A 24,182-nucleotide genomic window follows, 5' to 3' on the forward strand; every position below is an offset into this window, starting at 1 on the left:
ATGGCTACGGCTTTTACTTGGCTTTTATGACCAAGCTGACCAAGCCTGGCCAAGCCAGTTGGAAATGGACGGAGGTGGCTGCTCGATCACCCATTGCCGGATGGAGATCTTTAGTGGACCGTTGTTTTCCTGCGATCTTACTTTGGGATTGTGCTGCGATGAGCTTCTTGCTTCACGTCACCTGTTGAACAGAAATGAAGCCTCAAACTCTTCGTGTGCACAGAAGTAAAATGAAACTCATCGCAAGGGGTTGAACGCAGGGCATCACTGTCAACGAAAGTCCGTTTGCATGGTATTTGCTGAACCATGGAGGCTACGTCCAGTACGTCGCCGTCAGTGGAGACGTATACCTTTGAGTTGAGTCCAAACCCCATTCGTTTCGACCCCGTGAGTCAAATCACGAAAGTGTTCTTCGACGACGTAAATCAGCAGGTGTTCGCCGTGAGGTCAGGCGGCGCGACAGGAGTAGTTGTCAAAGGTCCCGAACCATTGAAGACCATAGATTTTCGGATGGAAGATAAGGGTGATGTAATGTCGATCAAGTTCTCTCCAGATATTAAGGTCCTTGCAATCCAACGATGCCAGAAGTCTGTAGAGTTCATAAATTTCAAAGGAACTCTAGATACTGTCGAGTATTCTCAAAGCTGCAAAGGGAAGTCGACAAAAATTCTCGGCTTTACGTGGACATTCGTGAACGAGATCGTGTTCGTAACCGACCACGGCATCGAGCTGTACCAAGTGAGCAGCGAAAAGCGAGCGTTGAGGCTGATTAAAACGTACAGCCTGCAAGTGCACTGGTTTGCTTACCAACCTGCAACCTCACTTCTGTTGTTGTCGTCAGGAGTGTTGGGTAATCTTCTTCACCCTTTCCACCTCAAGCCCGGAGTTGTCTCGCGTCTGCCCAAGTTCGAGGTGGACCTCCCTCACATTCCAAAACCTCCGCGGCTGTGCCTACTGGAACGAGATGTGACCCTCGCCGTGTTGTACGGCAGTGCCACAATACTGGTCCTGCGGCACCAGGCCAGAAGCTTGGGCGCCGAGATTGTCATCTACACGATGCAGAAAGAAGGACCTCCCAGAAAAACAGACATCCTTCGCCTTGACACAAGCGGGCGGTTTGCTGCCAACGTTGTCGACAACCTCGTCATCGTGCACCACCAATCTTCCAGAACATCCATGCTGTTTGACATCAGGCTCCCAGGGGAGAGTGACGGATTCGTGAACTACCACAGACCGATCGTGCCACCTTCTCCGATCCGCCCTTTCAAGTTCAGAGTTCCGGTAGTCCCTAATAGCGCAGAGACCGTTAACTGTGAACTCTACTCGCCCAACTGGGTTGTCTTCCAGCCCAACATCATCATAGATGCCAAGCTCGGCTGTCTGTGGTACGTCAAGCTTTCACTACAACCACTGGTGCTCCACTTCACTGATAAGTGCCTGCTCGTAGACTTCCTCCTGCAGCGAAACAATTCCAAGCAGGTCTTGCTCCAGGTCTGCAGGGAGGCCCTCAGTCGCGACGGAGAACTCAACCTCGCACAGATTGCCACCATTTTCGACAAGATCAACGCGACACCACAGTTTTCCGGAGGGCCGTCCGATCCCTCGGAGATGTACTCTCAGGTCTTCTCCGTATTCGAAGAGGCCGGAGAGGACAGGTTCCAGTTTGTCGTTTCGGTCGTGATCGAGTACATCCGGTCACTCGTAGAGAACCGCCTCGGAGTGCCACACTACCTCAACGAGATGATAATCAATGTCTTGGTGCGGAACGGGAGGTTCTACCAGTTACACCAATTCCTGCAGTACCACATCCTGGCTGACTCCAAGCCCCTGGCGTGCACCTTACTATCCTTGCACTCCCTGTACCCGCCGGCCAGCCAGCTGGCGCTCGACATGCTCAAGAGGCTCGGCTCGACCGAGGAAGAGATCGTGGAAGTGCTGCTGTCGCAGGGGAAAGTGCTCTCTGCCATACGCTTTGTACAAGCCAGCGGAAACGTAGACGCAATGTCGGCGCGCAAGTACCTCGACGTTGCCAAGAATCAGTGTGAACCGGCTGTGTTTTATGCTGTGTACAGGTTCTTCGAACACAGAAATACTCAGATAAGGGGACAGCCGGGTTTCGTTAAGGGTGAACACTGCGAACAGTATGTCAAACATTTTGAAAGCTTATATGGACAGCCAGAGAAGCCGAGCAGTGTGTAACTGTCATTCCTAAATGCCCTTCTGAACTGTGCTTGTGGGGTTTAATGGGCTCTGTCCACAGGACAGAGCTTGTCAAGCCTTGTCCAGGACGATGTAGTTGCTGCATAAAGGATAGGTTCCTTCCTGAAGTTTGTGGTAGTCAAATACTGTTAGTCGTTGCACTTCGTAGTATTTAAACACAAGCATTGTGCATAACATATTTACCTAACATATCGGTCTACTTGTCCCTTGTGAGCAACGCTTGCAGTGAGTTCTGTCAGCCTCTAACTGTTTGACAACAGCTGTTCTCTTTACCACACTGTGCCAACAGCTTTCTTATACTGCAAGCGCTGTCTCATCATGTTGTGATAGCAGAGAAATGTCTTTGAGCAGTATAACTTTTTTTTTGTAGTCACACAGGTGATTCCAGGCGTCTGTAAGGTACAGTGCGAACTAAAAGACACATCTTTGGCCTGCGAAAGTCTAAACGAGCTCCCTCTAGTGAATTGTTAGTACCTCTCAAGCACCTCACCAGGTCTGCATAGCAGAGTTTCCCAGTGGGGACAAAAACCATGTGAGAAATAGATTATTACATGTTTTGTATGACAATAATAAATTTTCTCACGGAATACATGTGTTGTGTGCCAGCTCTAAATGTACCTCCATAGGAGAGCATGTCTGTCATGAAGGTGTAAAAATGTTGGAAAACTGCCGAATATTCAGCAGCCTGAATGTGCTAAAAGTAGAGCTGGAAAAAAGCTTCTCTAAAAACCGTTGTCGAAGAGTTGCATGCGCTGGGCATGAAGCATATTTACTGGAACTAAACTGCAGCTCCTGAAAGAGCAAAGTGCTGATACCAAAGGATATTGGACAGCAATGGGCATATAATGAATATGAAAAATCTGTTGAAGAATACTGGAAAGAGACCGGTCATGATGTACAGCAACTGCACAAAGAACAAACAGAACAACTGCTGACTCTCAACGAACAAGTTTAATTCAAGCAGAGCAGTGTATCTTGCACTACATTCCTGGAATTGCGAGTACTCTCCTATACTTGGCTGCACCTCAACAGTGGGTACATCCAAGAGCTGCATCAAAGGATTGCTTATTGCACAAGCTGGAAACAATCAATATGTCAACACTCCTTCACTGGCCCCTTTACCAGCTGAATCGGAATACCGTAGGTATCTTGAAACCTTCACAGTTTGCTGATAACTAAATAACATGCTCTGAGTACTGTGTTTAGCAAGCCTGGCTTACTTTGGACCAGATGATAGGTCTCACACTGCCGTGTGCACTAGAGTTTTCCTTTCCTTGAACCTGCATTTAAAGGGGTTGGGACACTTTCATAAATAGGGTTAGTTATGTCATGGACACATTGTACTGCACGCGAATATCCAGGAAAAAGAGAATTCTTCTACGTACCTATCATACTTAGCGAGATACAAGCCCTCGAATGCATACCCTAGCAAAGCGCAGACGTCGGAGAGCTCAGAGATGCGTTAATTCCCGTTGGCAGCTGTAAGCACGACTCCTCATGCGCTGCCTCAGTGGTGGCAGAGAGGGCTGCCTATGTCAGAGCCGCATGAGTTCCCGTATTCGTGGTGCCCACTTTCTGCACTTTTATACCCTTTTTGCTGTGAAACTTTCAGTGCAGTGCAGGTTCGCGTCGGTGCAAATAGCTGTACGTTACGTTTACCTGGAGTAACCTGGGATGACCTGTCACAACCCCCTTTAAGCTGTGCTTGAAGTACTAGAACTTGCTAGTATTTGAAAGTCAGCAGCTGGGTGCTCTTTGTGCTGCACCTTGTTGTGCTGCTGCTTTACATAATGACTAGTTTCCAACTACCCCTTCTCTATGCTAGTAGTGGAGAGAGATTGTTCAGCCAGAAATATTTCGGACAGAGTCTAGTACACTGAGCCCACCAGACAGACTCCGTTAGAAATGCTATTTTTGGCTTCCTAGCTGATGCTTCTCCTCTTTCTGGGACTGGGAAGAGCCTGTACTACAGCACCTTGTACATGATAGTAGCAGGGTTACTGCAGTTGCTGCATGTAAGGAAATGAAGCTCTGTGGTTGTGCGTCGAAAATGAAAGAGCACAGCGAGACTTTTATTACCTATCTACAGAACATACAGCATTATTTACGGTACCACATCTGGACACCATCCATACGCTTAATCTTACGCTGTAGCTGCAGTATCCCATACATGAGCGCTTCAGCTGTGGGCGGGCAGCCAGGCACGTAGATGTCTACGGGGATGATCCTGTCGCAGCCCCGGACCACAGAATAAGAGTAGTGGTAGTAGCCTCCGCCATTAGCGCAGCTGCCCATTGAGATCACCCAGCGGGGCTCCAACATCTGGTCGTACACCTGCATCAGGCAACCGTTACGAGACAAAAATGCTTCCCCTTGCTCTGCGACTCTGAGACTGATGTAGTACTGTGAGACAGAATCAGCACCCTCATCAACACGATCGTCAGCTCCAGAGTGCGAGCATTTGGGCTCTTTCAAACGGTATCTCGTTCACTATCTTCTCCTCCCATAAAAAGTACCTGTTGTTACATTCCTCCGGCTGTCACACTTAATCATCATTTCATACTTAACAATACGTAATCTTTCTCTTTGTTTTCTGCTGCAAAAGTGATATTTGTGGCATGCGATACATTTCATTGTTGCGTTAATTGTTAAAATTTAGTTGTTTCTCAATCATAATGTTGACAATCAAACTATGCTATGGGTTGCACCAGAGAACAGGGTATTTAACCCACAAAAACAGGTAACAAATGAATCTAGCGGTAAAAGCAGGGACAACGTTTAGCGCTTTATGGGCATGGTTTCTGAATATCTGCGTACAAATGTGTAACAAATTTCAAACACTATTTTACTCCTTTGCTCATATCACGCAGGTCAGCTGTAGTACCTTGGAACTGGGTGATGCTATGTGACAGCTCAGTGTAATATTCCCAGAGAGCCTGTGGGGGGGTGCACGATTGTGGCATCCCCCAGACCATAGGTAATGGCTCTTTATTCACACGTTTTTCTTTACTTGAAAATTTGAATCCACTGCTAGATAATAAGTGTGTATACCCTTTATTCCTCAGTTGTATTTTTGACTTGAAAGGAAAAGAAAGAGAGCAAACATCCATACAGTATTGCTAAGGCCTCGGCTTTTCCGCGATTCCACGAAATATCGCGGAATCCTTCGTACGGAATTTCACAGCATCCCTTATTTTTAGGGGTGTGCGGATATTCGAGTTCTTGAATTTAAATCAAATATCAATCACTCTAAGTATTTCATTCGCGAATCGAATACCAGAGTATCAAAGTATTCGCCGAATACAAAAGGCACCTCCCAAAGGTGGGCTTCACCTGAAACTTTCCTGCATGAGGTGAAGCCTGCTTTACGAAACTGCCCATGCTGCAGGACCAGCACAGACAAACTGTAGTTTAGCTTAAGATAACGTTAGCCCAAGTCTACTGTGCTTACTTCGCCTGAGGAAGGGTCGGCATCCCTCCTGTGTGCAGCTTAGCGGTGGCAGTGGGGGACTTTGATTTTATGTCCAGGAGTTTGCCTTTAAAGACTCTTAAATAATGCCTACAGCCGAATAATAAAAAGGGTGCCCTGTAACTTCCACAGGGCATGTATTGTAGCCTCCTTCCTATAATATTCCTATAAAGTTCCTATAAATTCTGTAGGTGCTGAAATATCTTTCAGCAGGTATAAAATTATTGCAGGTGACAGACCTTTGTCTTTGTCAGAGGAGAACACAAGATATCATGTATGTAATGCTGAGCCACAACTGTGCTTTCAATCTGTAATTTTATAAAATATTTTTGTTCGCACATTATCCAAGAAAATAAAGTGCTTCCAATTTCAAGCAGCCGTTGAGTGCTTGCCGCGGAAAATCGCGGAATTTACAAGTCGGTGCCGCGGAATTTTGAATTTGCCGCAGCAGAAAACCAGGGGCCTTAAGTATTACAGTCAACCCTCGATTTGTGAACTCTCAACATGTGAATTCCCTCGCTTTACGAACAGTTCGTTGCAGCGTGAAACACTTCCCGTGTATTTCTCCCTCGGTTTATGAACCCTCGATATCCCAACGGTGAACATACTATTTTGCTGCAGCGAACCCAAGAAACTTACCATTTTTTATCTCGATTTATGAAAAGGACAACCCTGGTCGCCCGCACCAATAGCACGGAGGAGTCAATGGATGTCACAGGAAGTTCAGCGTTCACAGTCCAACATTATCTGCGGTTGAGACTATGGGGAGGATGACCAATTCGGAAAGTGAAGGGTGAGACCGACTCCGAAATGGAAGGCCGTGCGAGATTTCGAGGACAAGAATGATGTCTCTAGTGTCAGGTTATTGTCTTCTCCTCTGGGCAAAATCAACACTGGAGGGGCAATGCACCACAGAAAAATGGGCCAAAGTTGCCATCGCTCAGGAGCCTCACTTTTTTCATAGTGCTCGCCCAATTTTATGGCTCGATTTATGAATCCCTCCTTTTGTGAACGATTTTCGAGGACGGTCACTGTTCACAAATGAGGATTTGACTGTACGCAGCATAATGTGCGACGAAAAAGTTGCAAGCGTGAAAAAGCTGTAAAACACACGAGGACACCTCCAGATGTAAGTCAGCTGACGCTAGTGAAAGTTGGTCCTTGCATAACAAAATTCGAGATGGTATAAAAATGCAAAATCAGCCCCTGTGCAGAGATGGCACTTATACAACGTTTCATGAGTTCTGCCACGGACAGGTACTAAAAGATGACCCCTTTTCTTGACATAATTCATAGGGGGTGTGACATTCACTCTGAATAATAAAAGTTCTAACTCTGAGATATGCTAAGGCAGTCTCTCTGGAGCAGCATAGGTAAGGCCCCTGGTTTTCTGCTGTGGCAAATTAAAAATTCTGCAGCACCGACTCGTAAATTCCGCGATTTTCTGCGGCAAGCAGTCAATGGCTGCTTGAAATGGGAAACACTATATTTTCTTGGGTAAGATGGGAACGAAAAACATTTTATAAAATTACAGATTCGAAGCACTGTTATAGCTCAGCATTACATACATGATATATTGTGTTCTCTTCTGACAAAGAATCCCGTCTGTCACTTGCAATCATTTTATACCTGCTGAAATATCTTTCGGCATCTACAGAGTTTCTAGGAAGATTATAGGAAGGAGGTTACAATACATGCCCCGTGGAAGTTACATCTTTAGGACACCCTTTCTGTTTCTGGGTTGTAAGCATTGTTTACGAGTCTTTAAAGGCAAACTCCCAAACATCAAATCAAAGTCCCCCACTGCCACCGCTAAACTGCACACAGGAGCCCCTTCGGCCCCTTCCAGAGACAAAGTATGCACAATAAACTTGGTCTAACGTTATCTTCAGCTAAACTACAATCTGTCTGTGTTGGTCCTGCAGCATGGGCAATTTCGTTAAGCAGGCTTCACCACATGTAGGGAAGCGTCACGTGAAGCCCACTTTCGGGAAGTGTCGTCCATATTCTGCGAATAGTCGGATATTCGGAAATCCGAACATTGGCTATTCGATTTGCGAATAAAATACTTCGAGTGGTTGATATTTGATTCGAATTCGAGAACCCTAATATCCACACACCCCTAAAAATAAGGGATTCCGTGAAATTCTGTGCCAAACGAAGGATTCCGCCATATTTCACGGAATTGTGCCAAACCGCAGGAGTTGCATACCTTCCGCAAAGCAGGTGCCATTTTGTTTGTGACTGTGCCTGCAACGATGATGACATCTGCCTGCCTGGGGCTGGCACGAAACACCACTCCGTAACGGTCCATGTCGTAGCGAGGAGCCGCAATGTGCATCATCTCGACGGCACAGCACGCCAGACCAAACGTCAGTGGCCACACTGAACCCTAGAAATTAACCCTAGAGAATTAAACAACGGGCATAAAGGCAACAAATTGCACAAGCATTGCTCTCCATACATGAATATAGGTGTATATTATTTTTACAGCGTGACTGTCACGCAAAGTGCGGTCACAGCAGCGGGGGCCACAGAGCAAAGACAAGAAGACCCCACAGGGAGACGACACGATTTTGTGGGTTCGAGACGTAAACGGTTCGAGGTGTGCGTGCGTACGTGCAACTAGTAAGCATCCGTCGGAGCTTCCTGTGGCAAGAACATTCCCACGGAGTTGCAGTCAGCGTGTCGAACCGAAACGTTTTTCGTTCCAGTTTTCGTTTTGGTTCAAAGAAAACGGTTCAGTTCCAGTTCAGCTCTGGAGTACTGTTCGAAACCGCTTCAGCCAAACTGGCTTGTTTGAGGCAATGTCAAGGACGTAGTATTTTCTTGCCGTGTTCATTCAGTCGCACCCCATTGTAAGTCCTTTAGGTTACTAAGCCCCACACAGGAGAGATGAAAATGTTCTGCATGGAACAGCGAACATTGCGTCTGTGACTGCCAGAGGCATAGCCTCTAACCCCTTACGAACTCACTTAAAGTAGGACTCTGCAACAAAATCACTACAAATGTTGTGGTAGATATCTGTAATCTTTGGGATGTCAGGGACTTGTGTACAAAATATCTCATTTCAAAACTGCGCAGATTTTATTCGAACAAATTTATTACGAAGGAAGCGCATCGCCTCTGTGAAGTGAGAGGGTGCTTAAAGCAACACCGCTGACATCATCTGGCATCTTTTCCTGGTGCTGCTTCATTTGACCTGCTCATGTTTTGGAAGGGTACTACCTTTTTCCAAAGCCTATTCGCTTCTATCCCGTTGCAATCGACGCCGTAATGGTTGGCTCAATATGTTGCATGAGTGGTTGCGGCAAGACATTCGCTACACGACGGAAACGGCAACCACATGGGATGTCCGTTTTTGTTTCCTTGAAAATGCAAGAGAGAATGCAGATTTAGAAGCAGACGACAATGCGACAATGGGTGACGTCACGGTATCCTCCTCTGGACGAACGGCCGTAGTATGGAGCTCTTCGCAGTTCAGTTTCGGTTTGCTATTATCATCATTTACAAATTAATTACTCGAGCAAAGTGAATGCGAATGTTGTATTCGGAGTTGACAAGGTGGTTCGTGTTCTGTATGATGCTCACCTAATTTTTTTCGAATCCTTGCGAAGTCTCCCTTTGACACAATATCATCCGACCCACAAAAAAGGTGCCACTCCGCACGCGCATTCACTGGCAACACTAGTGTTGCCAACCTTTTTGAAGTTCCCTACCTAAATGCCAATGATGTCATGCATTGTGCACTTGAAGTCTTGCAGTATGTGCTTTTGAGGCCTAAGCTGTTCAATTTTCCACATGAAACGAAAACAATTTTTTGCGGTTTCCCTCCAGAACATCAAATATTTTTACGGTTTTCATTCCTTTCCGGTTCACCCCAAAATAACTTTTCTTTTTCTGTTTTTGGTTCCGGTTTTCAGTTCACTTCGGAAATCCTGGTTGAAGTGTCTTGCCTTCCCAACATCCTTTACTGGTCATAAAGGCCTGTTGTCGCTCTTTGAATAAAGCAAGTGTGACAACAGTTGTCTACATGAGCTTGATGGACACAACTGTAAAAACATTGTGCTACATTGCACGTAGATGATACAGCTATTGCTGTCACTTCTTTCACACTAGGGGGCCAAAAGGAGTGTTTGTTCTACTCCCTCTTACATGTTTTATTCCTCCTATTCTTGAGTAACAGTGTTGTATTTGCAATTAACTTCAGTGACCACAAGCATACTTAAGGTATCTTATGAGTTAAAAAGCATATATGACATGTAGGGGTGCAGCCTCTGTTCAAGAGAATTTGCATGTTAGTTAACCTAATTGCCACCTCATAGTTATTTGCGAAAGCTTTGTCGAGGTGACATGATCTAACCGGGTATGAGTGCATTCTTCTTCTCTATTACACAATATCTGAAGTTACAGTTATACAATATCTCTCAACAACATTGGACATTAGAAATTAGTTCACAAATGATACAATGAATTTTGTTCACGGACCAATAAGGCAATATGGCATCCAAAAAAAGGTTTAACGTATTTCAAGGGTCAGACCCCCATTTCATGTTTTCTCTTACCTTCCTTCCCCAGTTGAGAAGGTCATCAGCCCTGGCTAAGGCAAACTCCACTGCATTTGTGGGCTTGAATGGGGAATATGGCCTCTTTTCTGGGAGACCTTCTTTTTGCGATACATTTTCAGGGGTGGCTTGCTGGGCAAAGCTCACACGGTTGCTTGCTCCGAGTGGTATGAGAAATTTCTGCTGCAGGAGCTTTCCACTATGCCGTACGAGGGCTGAGAAGAGACAAAAGGTTTACTTTGCAAAGGAGCACTATAACAAAACCCTGTAACATTATTATCAATATAATTAATCTTGTCATTGTAAGCCACACAACAGGCAGCAAAATGTGCTGTCTGCTTCACAAAATGTATGAAGGTAGGGAGCAACATTAAATACTAATGAAGGAAACAGCTGCAGCCGAAAAGTGAGAATTGTGTTTGTGGCTTTATGAGGAAACAAAACCGCTTTTCCCAAAACATATGTGGTGGATGACTGCAAATCGCCCCGACAAGTGTGAACATTACAAGGACATTACAATTACAATTACAAGGAATTACAATTACTCAATTAGGAGGAACACAAACAACGTATCGGACATCCTGCATCAACAACAACTTCGATAACGTAATGAAGAAGGGAACAATTCAGTTTTTGAGAGGTAGCGTTGAGAGGTAGCTTCACGTTCATATACAAAAAGTAGTGCGCTTATGTGCCATTCCTACGAGTTTCATAGGGGAACACCTCAATCACTGAAGAGCATCAGTAGCAGCTTGACGGCAATAACAGTAGAGACAACATGCCGCTCGGTGCTGTCAGTAACTCCTTCACTGTTTACTGTTCAAAGGAAATAACGTTTCGCTTGAGAGATTTATTTTAGTCGCAAGTGCGTAGTTCAAGGATATGTGTGGATCCAATATCTAAATGTGTGCGGACGAAGTAATAGCTACCTACCCCAAATTTACATACATGTAATTATGCAATGTGCGCTTTAGTGATGCTGATGAACATTTCAGATTACTAGGATAAAACTGGAGGTCAGCACAGTCCATTTACAGAAGGGGAGAGTTTAAAAAACAAGAGTCGTTGATCACAAACGAGCGAAAAAAACGCTTGTCATAGCGACGGCTGCTATTGTTTCACCTGAACCCGGGGCGGAAAAAGGGCAGAAGTGACAGTAAATAAACATTGAATCACCTTGAACAACCATCTTCAACCACGAAAGACACGGACGAAGTTCAAAGCATTAATTGTACACTCCATCTAATTTGCGTTGCTACGCGCAGGCAGTGGATGGAGTGTCTTATTAGGCGCACTTCCGCGAAAGGCACGCATGCGCATGTCCGTAAAATATATTGGTTTTCCTTCGTACACAGAATATCGGCACCAGATAAAGTAGTTATAGTGTAACCAGTGTAACATCATGTTAGTTATGTGTCAGAATCTACAGGAGCGGTCACCCCGTCGAGTAGAGCCACTGATCTCTATGCTGGATCGCGCATAGGAGAGGGACTCGTGGGAGAGAGGCGCAGCAACCACTAAGCCCATTCTTTTCACTTGCACTGGACTGCACTACTTTGGACTCCACGCAAGACGGGTTTTCGGGAGCTGCACTTTCCAGCTGAAAGGAACTTTATTAGTAATGCCACGGTCCCTCAATACTCTTTCTGGTCAGGAAACTCCCGAGAAAAGTTCGCTTAGGGCGCCCCGACGACACGTGGCGGCGCATCGTCGCTCGGGAGGAGACTTTCGTGTCCGCCGCTGCCTGCGCGTATGGATTGCATGTGTTTCTGCGGGTGTTTGTAAGTGAGAACTTTTTTTTTTTTTGTGAGAACGTTTTGAGAAGTTTTGCGTGCGTAAACAGAGGTTCATTTTTCTAAATATCCTCGCGATGAATTTGACACCTGAATCTCGTCAGCCGATTTCTATGGCTGAAAAGTGCTATTAGGGCCACACTTCAGTAAGCGGAAATTCTATCCTGTTAATTTAGTAACCCAGCTTAAATCATGTTGGAATCTCCTTATTACAACTGGTTGGTCAGTCAGTCCAAGCCGCAAAAATAGTAGAAATACTTCAGAAATATTATCATGGGGTGATCATGTACATTATGTTTAAAGGGAACGCATGAGAGCCATTGCTATCTTAAGTCGATACATCTTCCCAATTTGTAGAGATATCTACAATACGTTAATAGTGTAATATAGATCAGTTATTGTCAACCACGTCGAAAAACAACATAAGTTTATTTCTTCACCGAAAACGATCGAGTCATGCGATTTATAGCATGTGTATCCCCCGTCTCTCATACCGCCAGAGACGACTTTCAGATGATCATGATTAAACGCAGGATTTCTATAAGTACTTCTTCTGAGGTCTTATCTGTCTTCTCTGAAATAGAATCACCTCGTAATTTTATCTCTGCTCAGATTGCAACAAACTGCATGCTACGAGGAAACCACGCGTTTGGAAAGTTTCGCCGTCACGAAATAACTACCGAAAGCGGCATTACTTTATAACACATCACTAGTTTGTGTGATTGTGTAACCGAATGAATTAATATGTTTCTCAACCTTCATTGAGAGATATGAGTGAGAGTAAAATTAATACTTTCCGTGTCAGAAAAAGACAACAACGAAAGTTGCAATCTATGCGGAAAATCTGCAAATTTACGCTAACTGAACTAAAATGTGCGGGCTGAACTCATGAACCTATTCGAGAATTATTTTTGCTCTAAACTCGAAATGAACTGTAAAAAGTAGCTGATCAAATATTCCCTAAAAACACGCAGCGCTATGGAAACGTCGTCTGCTCCACGAGGGTGTCTCCTCCCGAACGACGCGATCGCCCCATGCGGGAGCAATTGTCCCTAAGTGACCTTGTCTATTGTATTCGAGCGGAGTTTCCAGACCAGAAAGAGTATTGAGGGACCGTGGTAATGCCTTTCTTTTCAACAGGAAAGTGCAGCACGCAAATAACCCAGTTCAGATATGGTGCAGGAGGTGCAAGCGAAAAGATCAGTGGAAAAGAACGCACCTACTGGCAGCAAGCGGCCGCCATGTTGGATTGCCCTCTGCATGGAGGCAGTGTTGCCACACGTAAAACAAATTTATCTGTAGATCCGAGCCCGAAAAATCTGTAGATAGAGCTAAAAATCTGTAGCCACTCAAAACTTAGTTTCTTGAACATTTTGCCTTCAAATCCGTATTGTCTGCCTGCGCCTCTAAATTAGTGGGAGAGCAAGGGCTTATTTCGTTCCACTGCTGAGGACCACAGCCGGAATTTTTTGCTGCGGCGCACTGACATTACGCCTTGTAACTTTCGGTTTGCGATGTCGCGTGTTCAAATCTACCACAATCACAAAAAAAGTGTCACTGCACGTAGATCTTAATACTTTGGCATGTGATATATCCACATGAGCCGTGGCGCTCCAATGCAAGAATAACGCATCGCGTGTAGGATGAACAATTCTCTCGCTCGTCCCACCATGACAATGTTGAGCGAGGATCGCAATGGGACCACAAAAACAATAAAGGTCGATATTATTTCCACAGACATAATGAAAGTGTACATGCGTGACGTGAATTATAAACGTTGTTGTTTCACTTCAATGCAAGTCAAGCTGTGATGCAAACTGGTAACGCGCACACAAACACTCAAGAAAACTGATTTAGCGTTGAGGCTAGCCAATAATTCAGACGTAGTAGACGTCCTTCTCCTTCGGCGAGCCCCGCCAGTTTCGTGATCGACGGGTCAAATCCTTGTCAACGGCGAAGGCGAAGCAGTTTGACCGAAGAGCATGCGTTTTGTGTGCAGGAGGCCAGTTGGTGGTCCTTGAGAGGCTGTTTCTTTGCTTCGTTTTCGTCAAATTAACTGTGGAAAATATTATAAAAAATAGTCAGTAAAACACTCATTCCCGCGTCTGACGTTTTTCATCGTTGTTGTTTTGTCCACTGATGCGAAACACTGGGTCGACTGACTCATTCGTTGGAGCAAAAAAATCATGTGATTTTCAGAAATCTCTGTAGATCTGTAGGTTTTTCAAAAAGTAGGTAGATCTCATGATAAATCTGTAGGTGTGGCAACACTGCATGGAGGAAGGAAACACAAAGCGCATGAAAGATGAAAGTCACTGAAAAGGTTAGCCAGCTGTAGGACTCGAACCCACATCTTCTGGATTACCGGTGCAGGGCTCTACCAATTGGGCTAAGGGCCAGTTCTCACTTGGCGACGCCCGACGCGGCGTCGTGAGCGGGCGGCGGAAATAGACGCGCATTTCCGGAGTCGGGAGAGGAGAGACGTCGAGCCAAAAAAACTGCCATGTCGAACTTCTTTCACGACGTCGGCGAGAGCTGCCGAGAACGACAGCTGGCGACCAATTAGGTGACACAGAAAGGCCACGCCCCCTGATTTTTCGTTTGGACGACGGAAGGCCACTGTGGTGGGAACATGAAAATTGTGCGCGCTGACGGGGCGGAGGAAATGCACCTCTACTTCCGCCGCCCGCTCACGACGCCGCGTCGCGCGTCGCCAAGTGAGAACTGGCCCTAAGCTAACACGCCTTCTCAGTGGCTTCCAGGGTGCGTCCATCTGAAGGGACAAACCAGCCACTCTCTCTCACTCATCCTCCTTTCACTCTTACATTTTTGCACACTCATACACGCATTCATACGACGGGATCGACGCAGGCGGCAACTGATGATACATTTTTGCACACTCATACACGCATTCATACGACGGGATCGACGCAGGCGGCAACTGATGATGTTCTTTCATGTTCAAGCGCATTCTTTTAACTTGCACTGGACTGCACTACCTTGGACTCCAGGCAAGACGGGTTTTCGGGAGCTGCACTTTCCAGCTGAAAGGAACTTGAGTAGTAATGCCTTTCTTTTCAACAGGAAAGTGCAGCACGCGAATAACCCAGTTCAGATCTGGTGCAGGAGGTGCAAGCGAAAAGAATACACCTACAGGAGCGGCCGTTTCGAACAGATTTCCGTGGGACCCCTCTGGCGGTCGCTCCTGTCAAAACCGCCATTACTTCCTGTCCACCACGTGATCCTCTCTAAAGTTTCGATTTAGCAACGCTTTGTTGCTCGCGCTCCTTTCTGTGCTTTTATGCTTTTCCAAAGTCATTTACGCTTAAAATGTGAACACCAGTGCGGGAACAACGTTTTATTAGCCTGTTCTTACCGCGGTTGCCGTTCAAATCAGCTCTGTCACGGGAATAACATTTCATTCGTAAGTACGGTTGTTTGGATCGGTTGTTTCGTACTCCTGTCTGTGAGAGTCACCCTGAATCGTTCCTTTACAAACGGGCGCTGTGCTACAGTAGCAGATTCATTTGATTTCCTCCATTGTTGTACCAGTTTGATTACTGTCATGCTTTACCATGCACTTCAGCAACAAACACACAAAACGTGGTCACATCTTCACAAAAAGGTCGCTGCCACGAATGGTGTTTCTGGTCCTACGTGGTTGTCCTGCTGACCATGACCAGTCTTGCATTAGTGGGGTAAATCGAGAGTAAACTTCCGAGCACGCACTAATAAAACTGGACGCGCGGCGTTCATCACAATGCAGATATCTGAACTGCAAGACAATCACGACTCCCGGCGTCTGCTTTGGCAGCTGGCCTGCGCACGCTCTTGGGGTCACGTGAGCGGTCATATGGTAGACAGGAGCATCCCAGAATGCAGTGCGAAGCTGGCACGCCCGTCCCAATGGCCAAAAGTTGGAAGGGCCGCTCCTGTGTTTCCTTCCTCCATGGCCCACTGGCACTGCTCCCATAGGATCTGATTTGGAGTATTTATTGCGCTCTAAACGCTCCTCATTGCTGATTAGCACGCATCTTTCTTAGGAATCAGTGTGCTGATGTATTCCAAACGTGAGTCGTTGCACAGGGCGCGTACGCATTGGTGAATGTCAACCTATAAAGTTAATTATTTTTACTCAGAAGGTTTCACACTGTCTGTTATTGTAAGGTACCTCCGTTTTTATATTTTTCTTTGTTTTCGTTTGTTGTTCGGTTTTCGTGTGGTGTTCCGCTGTTCTCGTTCGTTATTTGTACGGTTCTCGTTTGCCTTTCCATTATCGTATTATGTTCTACGAGTGAATGTGCGTGTGTGCTACAATAAGACCTCGATCCTTTGAAGGGGCTCGCTATTTTATTCACATCGCCACCAGCAATGAGGTGGAGTATAGACCTTGGCAATGAAACTCCCCATTCCTCATCTTAAGATAACGTTATTGTCACGAGTGCTTTGCAGTTGTTCAGCTGTCAGCGCATTTCATTACAGAAATTCGAAGCGCTGTGCATGAAGAGTATGCACATGCATGACTTATCACACACGCTGTAGGAGCGACTGCACATACGAGGTTAACACAGCAGTTTATTTGCTCCCACCGCACCTCACAGATTAAAAGAACAGTGGAACAAATTGGCATATTGGCGTAGGTTCTGCATCCGGTTCTTCGGCACAGCTGAGTGACTGAGGGGAACCTGCAAGCACAAGCGCATTGTTTATAGAAAATACATGGTCTTGAGATCTGTAGGAGCAGTCACACGTACTTTTTTAGTACGCAATGGCTCCAGCGAAGTGCAAACAAGTCCGAGTTGCCAGATGCATGCGATACGAATAAACAGATTCCCCCCCCCCCCCAAAATAAAGAGCTTACCTGTGAAAAATTATCCCGCGTTCTCTGTCCGTGTGAAGTGTACTCAAACCTGCAACAAACTGACATGACATGCCCTTTAGTTTAAAGTAAATCTTAAAAAATACGGGCGGCCCCACTTGAAGTAAATGCAGACGACAGAATGCGTTGGGCCCACCAATATGGCGGCCGGTGACCACGCTGTGGTGCACCCTATGCGCGATCCAGCCTAGATCAGAGGACCTAACCCTCTTTCTTTCGCGAAGAAAAAGCGACAACACTATGCTTACAGAGCCGAAGTTCCGTCCCGTGTTTTGTTGAGCATTCACACGGTGCGGAATATCGGTAGTGGCGTACAGCGCACTTAGCAGACGACACCGTCAGCGTGTTTTCCTGTCGTCTGCTACGGAATATCTTGTGGCTGTGTAGCAGGATATTCCCCCCGGTCAGCAGTGTACGTGCATTTTTGAAGCAAATGGACGGAAAACACGGTCGTGCGAAACAGGCCTAATCGTATGGCCCATGCGTTAATACAACAAACTGAACGTTCAACAGACAACAAAAATTTGAGCGCATGCCAGCTCCCTAACTTGCGCGAAGAGAAGATGATGAAGAAAAAATTGTGATGAAAGAAAGGAAAGGAAAGTGGAAGTTAGTTCTTGTAGTGCTGTGCGTAGAAAGCTGCGGTGATGGCACTGCCAACAAAGCAACGTAACGCCGCTGTGCCGTGCGATGTCAGTGTCAGTACATCAGGAATCGACAGACCATCAACAAGTACTGCAAGAGATACGTTGCCGGTGGGTTCTTCTTTTGGTCATTCGTGCTGTGCTTATTATTTGTGATAGACGGTAGAGTGGAATATATCACGCCACACGGAGCCACCGACACACCCGCTATATTCAACAAACAGAACTAAAAAGCAGCAGGATGTTGGAAGCGAGACGACCGCGGAGCCGATACTTTCGCCGAAGGAAGACGTCTTATCCTATCTCCGAACGAGAGACTGCTTTCGCAGAGAAGTATTTCTTTCCTGACCCCCAATTTTCTGGTACGACAACCATGTTTAACAATTGTTCTGCAGCCTGCCAACATCCCAGGCTTCCGGCACGGATCTGCGGGATTTGTCTTCCGTTAGGACTGGCTTGCTACAAAACACTGGCGAGGACGGAAACGGAGAAAGGCGTTTTTAATGAAGATTGTATCGAAACGTTAGGAGTAGGTTTGGAGTCGCCTGGTCAAACATGCGCTGGCTTCACTACGGCCAGCAGTTTACCCTCTGACCTTCCTTTCCACTTGCTGAGTCTTTACCCCAGCTCACGCTTGCACATTACCTCCACTCTTACCCTTGCCCTTATTTCCGTTCTGTCCACTACGAATTTCTAACGGCATTGGTCAGATCCTTAATGACGTCGCAGCCCACTGGATGAGTGTCCATTGGTGTGCGTAACGTGTAGTGCCGTCGACGAGACAGGCGCAGAGGTTTCGGCGTAGCGAGTCTGATGATCAGTGCAAACAGCCACCTCCTTCCATTAAAAAAAATATTTTGGCAGAACACAATAAGAGACATGTAGGTTGCAACGACATAAATTAGGTGGGATTCTGAAGACACAAAATTTAGTTCATAATGATGAAAAAAAAGAAAAGAAAAGAAGAAAAAGAGCGAGCGAGCGAGCGAGAGAGAGAGAGAAAGGTTTTCTAAAGCCTCTGTGGCGACGCATTCTTTGCCGGTCTATTCTACGGGACTGTGATGCTTATTGTCTTACTATCCAGTAGGTAATGTATTTTGTTCCCTTCTCTTGAAGAATGTCGTTCCTCGTGTATGATATAGCTCGGATGACCCAAGAAATAGCCTTGACGGAATCGATTTTCACGCAGTCCTGATAGTTATTGCTTCCAAGGAGCATTCTGCATCTTATTGCGCCTGTGAACTGAGGACCTTTAGCTTACCCTAACCGTATATTTACAGAAGCGACATTCTCACGGAATATGCTAGTGGAAGAAAAAACAAACAAACAAAAAAACAAAAACAAACACACATTCCAAGTTATGTTGGTCAAGCGCACGGTGATGGAATGCCGGTGGTGGCGTACTGTGCATTTAGCAGACGACGCCGTCTTTTTCTGTCGTCTGCTAAGGAATGCGTGTCCCGTGGCGCATGATATTCCATGCACAGTCTCGACAGTCGAAGACAAGTCCGACAATGCAAAACATGAGGTTTAGCGGTCGCGCTCAGTTAGAAAGCTCCGACTTTTTTCTCCCATGGAGTATTCTGGGGAGTGTCGTTCATGTGAATAAACGGTTATGTCATGGTGTTTACGGGAGGAAGAGGGAGACGACGTTATATCAAATCGCGTTCTGTTAGGCATATTGTGTGTCGACTCATTTCAATCCCACTCATGAAAGCTTGGGTATCCCACCTTAAATGGGGTGTACTGAAATCACGCATGGGACAACAAAACAATGAGAGAATACGCCGTTCGGTCTTTCATCGCACCGGAAAATCTCGTAACATACATGGATACATGACATGAAGAGATCAGCTGCTACCTGCCTGATAGACGATCCAGAAGTAATTATTGGGGTCACTTAGAAATTATTTCCTTTGTAGTCAGTGTGACTGCGTCATTGCTTGGCTAGTGGATGTTACGTTGTGCGAGCTTCTCTTATTTGTTTGTGCCGTTGAGTTGCGCTTGCTCATGTGTTAGGTAGTGTTTCTAAGATAAAACATTGCGTTTGCGGCATGATGGTCACTTCGATGACTACTAGACGACCTACTCTATACTAGAGACCTGAACGACTGGCAATCGCCTATGGGAGAGCCGGGTCATGGGTTAGTTACGCTAGTGGCCGCTGCAAGCGCCACATAGCATTATTTATAACATTACTATTATCATCCTTGCCACCGTCGTTTGTCTGGTACACAGGGCTACACAGGCTGTTGCTAAGCACGTGCTACCCTCTCCCGTACCGCTTCATCGTTGTTTACACAGCCCACCATACATTGCCGCGGTTTCGGCAAATCACACGGTAATGAATAGTGCTAGCTAGCGCCAAATCCCATAGCCAAGCGGCGATTGCCAGAGATACTACCCCGGTGCTGGGAGCTTTGCGGATGTCCAGGTATATAGTATAGTAGTAGGTCGTGCACTACTATCTGTTAGGTCCGGCTACTTTTGGCTACATTTCGACACAGTCGGCTATACTTCGCGTCAGGGAGTGTGCAATCATTAAATAGTACCGCTCCTTGTCTCTTCGGGCTGTCGAACGGACATGCCGTGGTAGTACTGTACGCTAAGAAAACCAGCTGCGTAGGTGTTTTCAGCCTATGAATCGTAGAGAACACGGTACGCTTATGCCTAATGCCACTTTCAAATAAAAGAGGCTATTTCTAATCTGTTGTATGTATCTAATAATTGTATAGGCGTACATGACGAAGCTGACTGGGGTGTTTGAAAGCACCATCGCTAGTCGCTTTCCTACTTCCTGTCATTCTTTTTATATACTTCCTGTCAATTCTTTTCTACAGTTAGCGCCGTCACCCTCACACAACGGCCGATCACCGACTGCGAGAACGACAGGGCAAGAGATTCCCAGAGTTGGTTTACGCCAGTGCACCTGCAAGCCCCGTCCCACGTGGTTCCAACTCATCGCTGGCAACCATGATAGCCGAAGGCGGCCTCCCGTTAAGGAACAGTCCGTCAAGTGTAAGCGCATTCTTATCTCTCCTCGGGGTTTCTTAACGAGCTCTGCTATATAGTGCACAAGGGGGACTGGAAGAACATCAGTCCTGGCACAGCGGAGAAGCTGCAGAGGATGTGGGCACGCTTTCAAGGGGGAGAGCCTGCAAAGTCTGACACGGATGTCACGTGGAGAATGTACGGTAATTCGTGTGCAGTGTACGCATTATGACAAAAAAGGTTTTGAATCGAACTTTGTGTCACCGTGTATTCACACGAGCGGCATTCCCCCAGAAGCGGAAGATGCGAAAAGCGTGCTTTCTGTTGTCTCCGCGAGCGCTCAACGTCGTGTCTTCACGTACACTGCTAACCGTGGGGAATATCCTGCTACACAGCCACAAGACATTCCGTAGCAGACGACAGGAAAAGGCGCTGACGGTGTCGTCTGCTAAGTGTCGTCTGCTAAATGCGCAGTACACCACTTCCGGCATTCCGCACCATGTGAATGCTCAAGATAACGCGGGACGGAACTTCGGCTGTGGTGAGAAGTGATTTCGCTTTTTCTTCTTCTAGAATATTCCGTGAGGATGTCGCTCGTGTGAACACACGGTCAGGGGCGTGTTCGCGTCATACCATGCCTCTTCAGCAACGTCGTTGCAGGAAGATCTATATTTTACTCGTGAAACGTAGTTCGTGGATTAGGAATCGCATATCCATGCACTCTAAGGAAAAAAAAAGGTAATTTTACTCCTTTTGGGGATTAAATGCATTGCCACAAAAAGTAGTCCATTTCGGGAGTAAATGCACGGGAGTAAATGAACGTCACAGAGTGGAGACTGCATTTCACGTTCTGTTCTAACAGTTCCAGGTACATGATTCGCCTGCATGCATGAAAATACTTAGAATCGAACCGTCAACGGTGATATATCGAGTGATATAAAATCTTGCGACCTACATATAGGGCACAATTTGCCAAGAAAGAAGCCCTAACTGTTTCTTACTTTGTGTGGGTGGAAAATTTCTTAGTTGACTGAGTTATATTGCGTTGTGCCATCCAAATTGACCGAGAGCACATATTCACATAGTCTGTTGCATCCGGGAAACCATTTGTGAAGTTCAGTGACAATTTGCAGTCCTGGGGAGTAAATGTCGGGGTTAGTGAACTAAAATAGGGAGTAACTGCAATCTAGGGGACTAGAAGCTGTAATTATTCCCTATTTTGCTCCTTTTTTTTCCTTCGAGTGCAGTCGATACGTGATTCACATAACGAGGAAGGCACGGATACTGTCCTTGCCTTTCCAGAGCGGTGTCCGCCAGTGACTGAGTGGGATGAATAGATGTTAATGGATCCTTGAAATTTAACCGCCATTATTATTATTCGGTTATTTTGAACGGCACGTCGTTTAATGTAACGTCCACAGAACGCTCGGCGTCCCGGGTGTTCCGCCCAGGGGACTACAGTCTCTAACCATAAGTGGTTTATTCCTGTATTAACTAGTCGAATGTACGAGATTTACAATTAACAGTTTCTTAGTGAGAGATGTCAACGGCAGTTGTTATTGAACGGATGCCATTGGGGACATTCTCACTGAGAGATGCTGCTGATCGAATTGGCAGCTTGGTTCTTCTGAAAAGTCCCGATGAATGTATAGAATCCGATTTCTTCCGCCATGTCCGTGTCTGAGACTAGAACAATGCCCTTTACGTTCCGGCTCGCAAAGAATGGACCGATCCCTATTGAAAAAACCTAGTAATAGTAAAGAGTAGTAAATAGTAGCAGTAAAGAAAGTAATTCAAATAGGTCCGGTATAAAATTATATAGGATGATACAGGATCCTTATAGGTTACGTAGGAACCTATATAACTCCTATACAAGCCCACGTAGGAATCATGTAGGAGCCATAAGGTCCTATATAACTCCTGTGTAGTTCATTATGGGATCCTGTACGAGCCCATACGAGGAGTTATGTAGGACCTATTGAGGATGTAGGAGTTACACGGGGTCCTATATGCAGATCATGCAGGAGTCATACACGGTCATATACTGGCCACACAGGAGTCATCCTTTGTCGACTAGTTATGACTCTCTGAAACCATGAAACAAGTAAGAACGTGTAAGAAAGTCGGATACGTTCTTGGTGTGGCTCGAGCCACATCAAGAACGTATCGGACTTTCACTAGAATTTGTTAGTATAGGATGAAGCTGCATTAATTTTCCCTCTCCGTCCCACTTAGACTGGTTGTACTACCTGAAACTAAGAGATTTTGTTTACAAAGATTTAAAACACATATAAACTCCAGTTACTTACTTACGACACTTATCAAGGTTGCGGTTTCAAGGAAGAGTGCAATGGGCTTAGACACTGCGTCCTTTCGCGGGAGACGTTAAATATAGGGTGCTGTGCTGAGGTGTCGGCATACGATAAAGAACCCTCAGATGGGAAAAGTTATACTAGAGTCACTAAATAAGCTTCGCTTCAGAGTATCGACACTGATGTCCAAGGGAGAGCAGGAGCGCCATCTTGTTTCCGCACCACACTGGTACCATCTCCAATTGGGTATAAAGAAGTCTTACATAATGCTCGCTGTGGGATAGAGAAGCGTGGATGATTGTTGCGCGATAATCCATGTATTGTCATCCAGAGCGTCCCGAGGATGCCAAGGTGAGCTCAAGGCCGTCATCCTTGATGAGCTGCTTGCAAGAGAACATTTCATCCGCGCGCGATATATGGCGTCATGCGGTGCGCATGCGCGTGGCTACCATGGCGCGGAAACAAGATGGCGCATGCTCGCTCTTGGGACTCAGTGTCGATACTCTGAAGCGAAGCTTATTTAGTGACCCTAAATTATACCAGAGACCGACCACTATGGCGTCGCTCACGATCATAATTGTTTCTCGGTGTAAACTTCCAAGTTATATATATCTCCACGTTTCCCAATGTCTGCGTTCATGTTTTATGACAAGTTAAATAAATACTTATGTCTGCGCTGACAATCCTATAACCCGAGCGACAGAAGTTTTTCTGGAGCTATTATTTAATATCCTACAGTCAGCTGGTGTACCTTGTGAACGCCATGTTCGTCGTCGGCATCGTCATGGTAGTGTACGTGGTCGGCACCTGGGGCACAGAGTCGAGCGTACTGGTGACGACGCCTCGTGGACGATACCGAGGTGTGTCATTGGCCGTTGGTACACAAAACGTGTTTTACTTCTCCGGCATACGGTTCGGCAAGCCAGCTTGCAGCCGGTTCCGTTTTGGAGCTCCGGTGGCGTCCGCTAGCATGGACAGCCTGGTCATCGACGTTGCTCCAGCATGCCCCCAGCTGACCGAGAACACCTTCGAACAGCTGGACACTGCTGAGGACTGTCTCCACCTGAACATTTGGACACCACTCCTTCCGATCTACTGCAAAGCTGGCTGTGAACTAAGGCACGTTCCTCAGCAGCTTATCTCAAGTTAAGATATAAGGCATACGGATTCAACTGATCATAAGTCCTGCGGTTCATATCTGTGGGATATTGTAAAGAAAGATCACATGACACCTTATTCTGTGTGCTATACTAAAGCTACACTTGGGGCATGAACACTTGTTATTCAATAGCGACATTCACTCAAGACG

General features: G+C 46.1%; 3 protein-coding genes across 5 annotated transcripts in view; 2 read left to right on the forward strand and 1 right to left on the reverse strand.

Annotated features, from left to right (window-relative positions):
• Window positions 1-44: 44 nt before the first annotated feature.
• LOC135387425 (regulator of MON1-CCZ1 complex-like) lies at window positions 45-2,811 on the forward strand. The gene has a single exon (XM_064616635.1). It carries the CDS (start codon window positions 307-309, stop codon window positions 2,197-2,199), a length of 1,893 nt encoding a protein of 630 aa, XP_064472705.1. The 5' UTR covers window positions 45-306; the 3' UTR covers window positions 2,200-2,811.
• Window positions 2,812-4,271: 1,460 nt separating this feature from the next.
• Window positions 4,272-11,537, reverse strand: LOC135388761 (NADH-quinone oxidoreductase subunit B-like). Its single transcript, XM_064618539.1, has 4 exons — window positions 11,431-11,537; window positions 10,255-10,469; window positions 7,902-8,081; window positions 4,272-4,554 (listed from the first exon to the last, which is right to left on the reverse strand). The coding sequence occupies exons 1-4, from the start codon at window positions 11,441-11,443 to the stop codon at window positions 4,321-4,323; spliced, it is 642 nt and encodes a 213-aa protein (XP_064474609.1). The 5' UTR covers window positions 11,444-11,537; the 3' UTR covers window positions 4,272-4,320.
• Window positions 11,538-11,785: 248 nt separating this feature from the next.
• The window catches only part of LOC135388760 (acetylcholinesterase-like), a 31,093-nt gene continuing 18,696 nt past the window's right edge, over window positions 11,786-24,182 (forward strand). The window contains exons 1-2 of one of the 3 annotated variants that reach the window (XM_064618536.1): window positions 11,786-12,035; window positions 20,411-20,588. In XM_064618536.1, coding sequence (XP_064474606.1) covers window positions 20,544-20,588 — 45 coding nt within the window. In that variant the 5' untranslated portion in view covers window positions 11,786-12,035; window positions 20,411-20,543. Of the gene's footprint in view, window positions 12,036-17,535; window positions 17,682-19,970; window positions 20,005-20,410; window positions 20,589-24,182 lie in introns of those variants that run through there. The other 2 variants (XM_064618534.1, XM_064618535.1) reach the window with 2 other exon arrangements.

The sequence above is a fragment of the Ornithodoros turicata genome, chromosome 3 (genome assembly GCF_037126465.1).
Source record: "Ornithodoros turicata isolate Travis chromosome 3, ASM3712646v1, whole genome shotgun sequence".
Taxonomy (NCBI): domain Eukaryota; kingdom Metazoa; phylum Arthropoda; class Arachnida; order Ixodida; family Argasidae; genus Ornithodoros; species Ornithodoros turicata.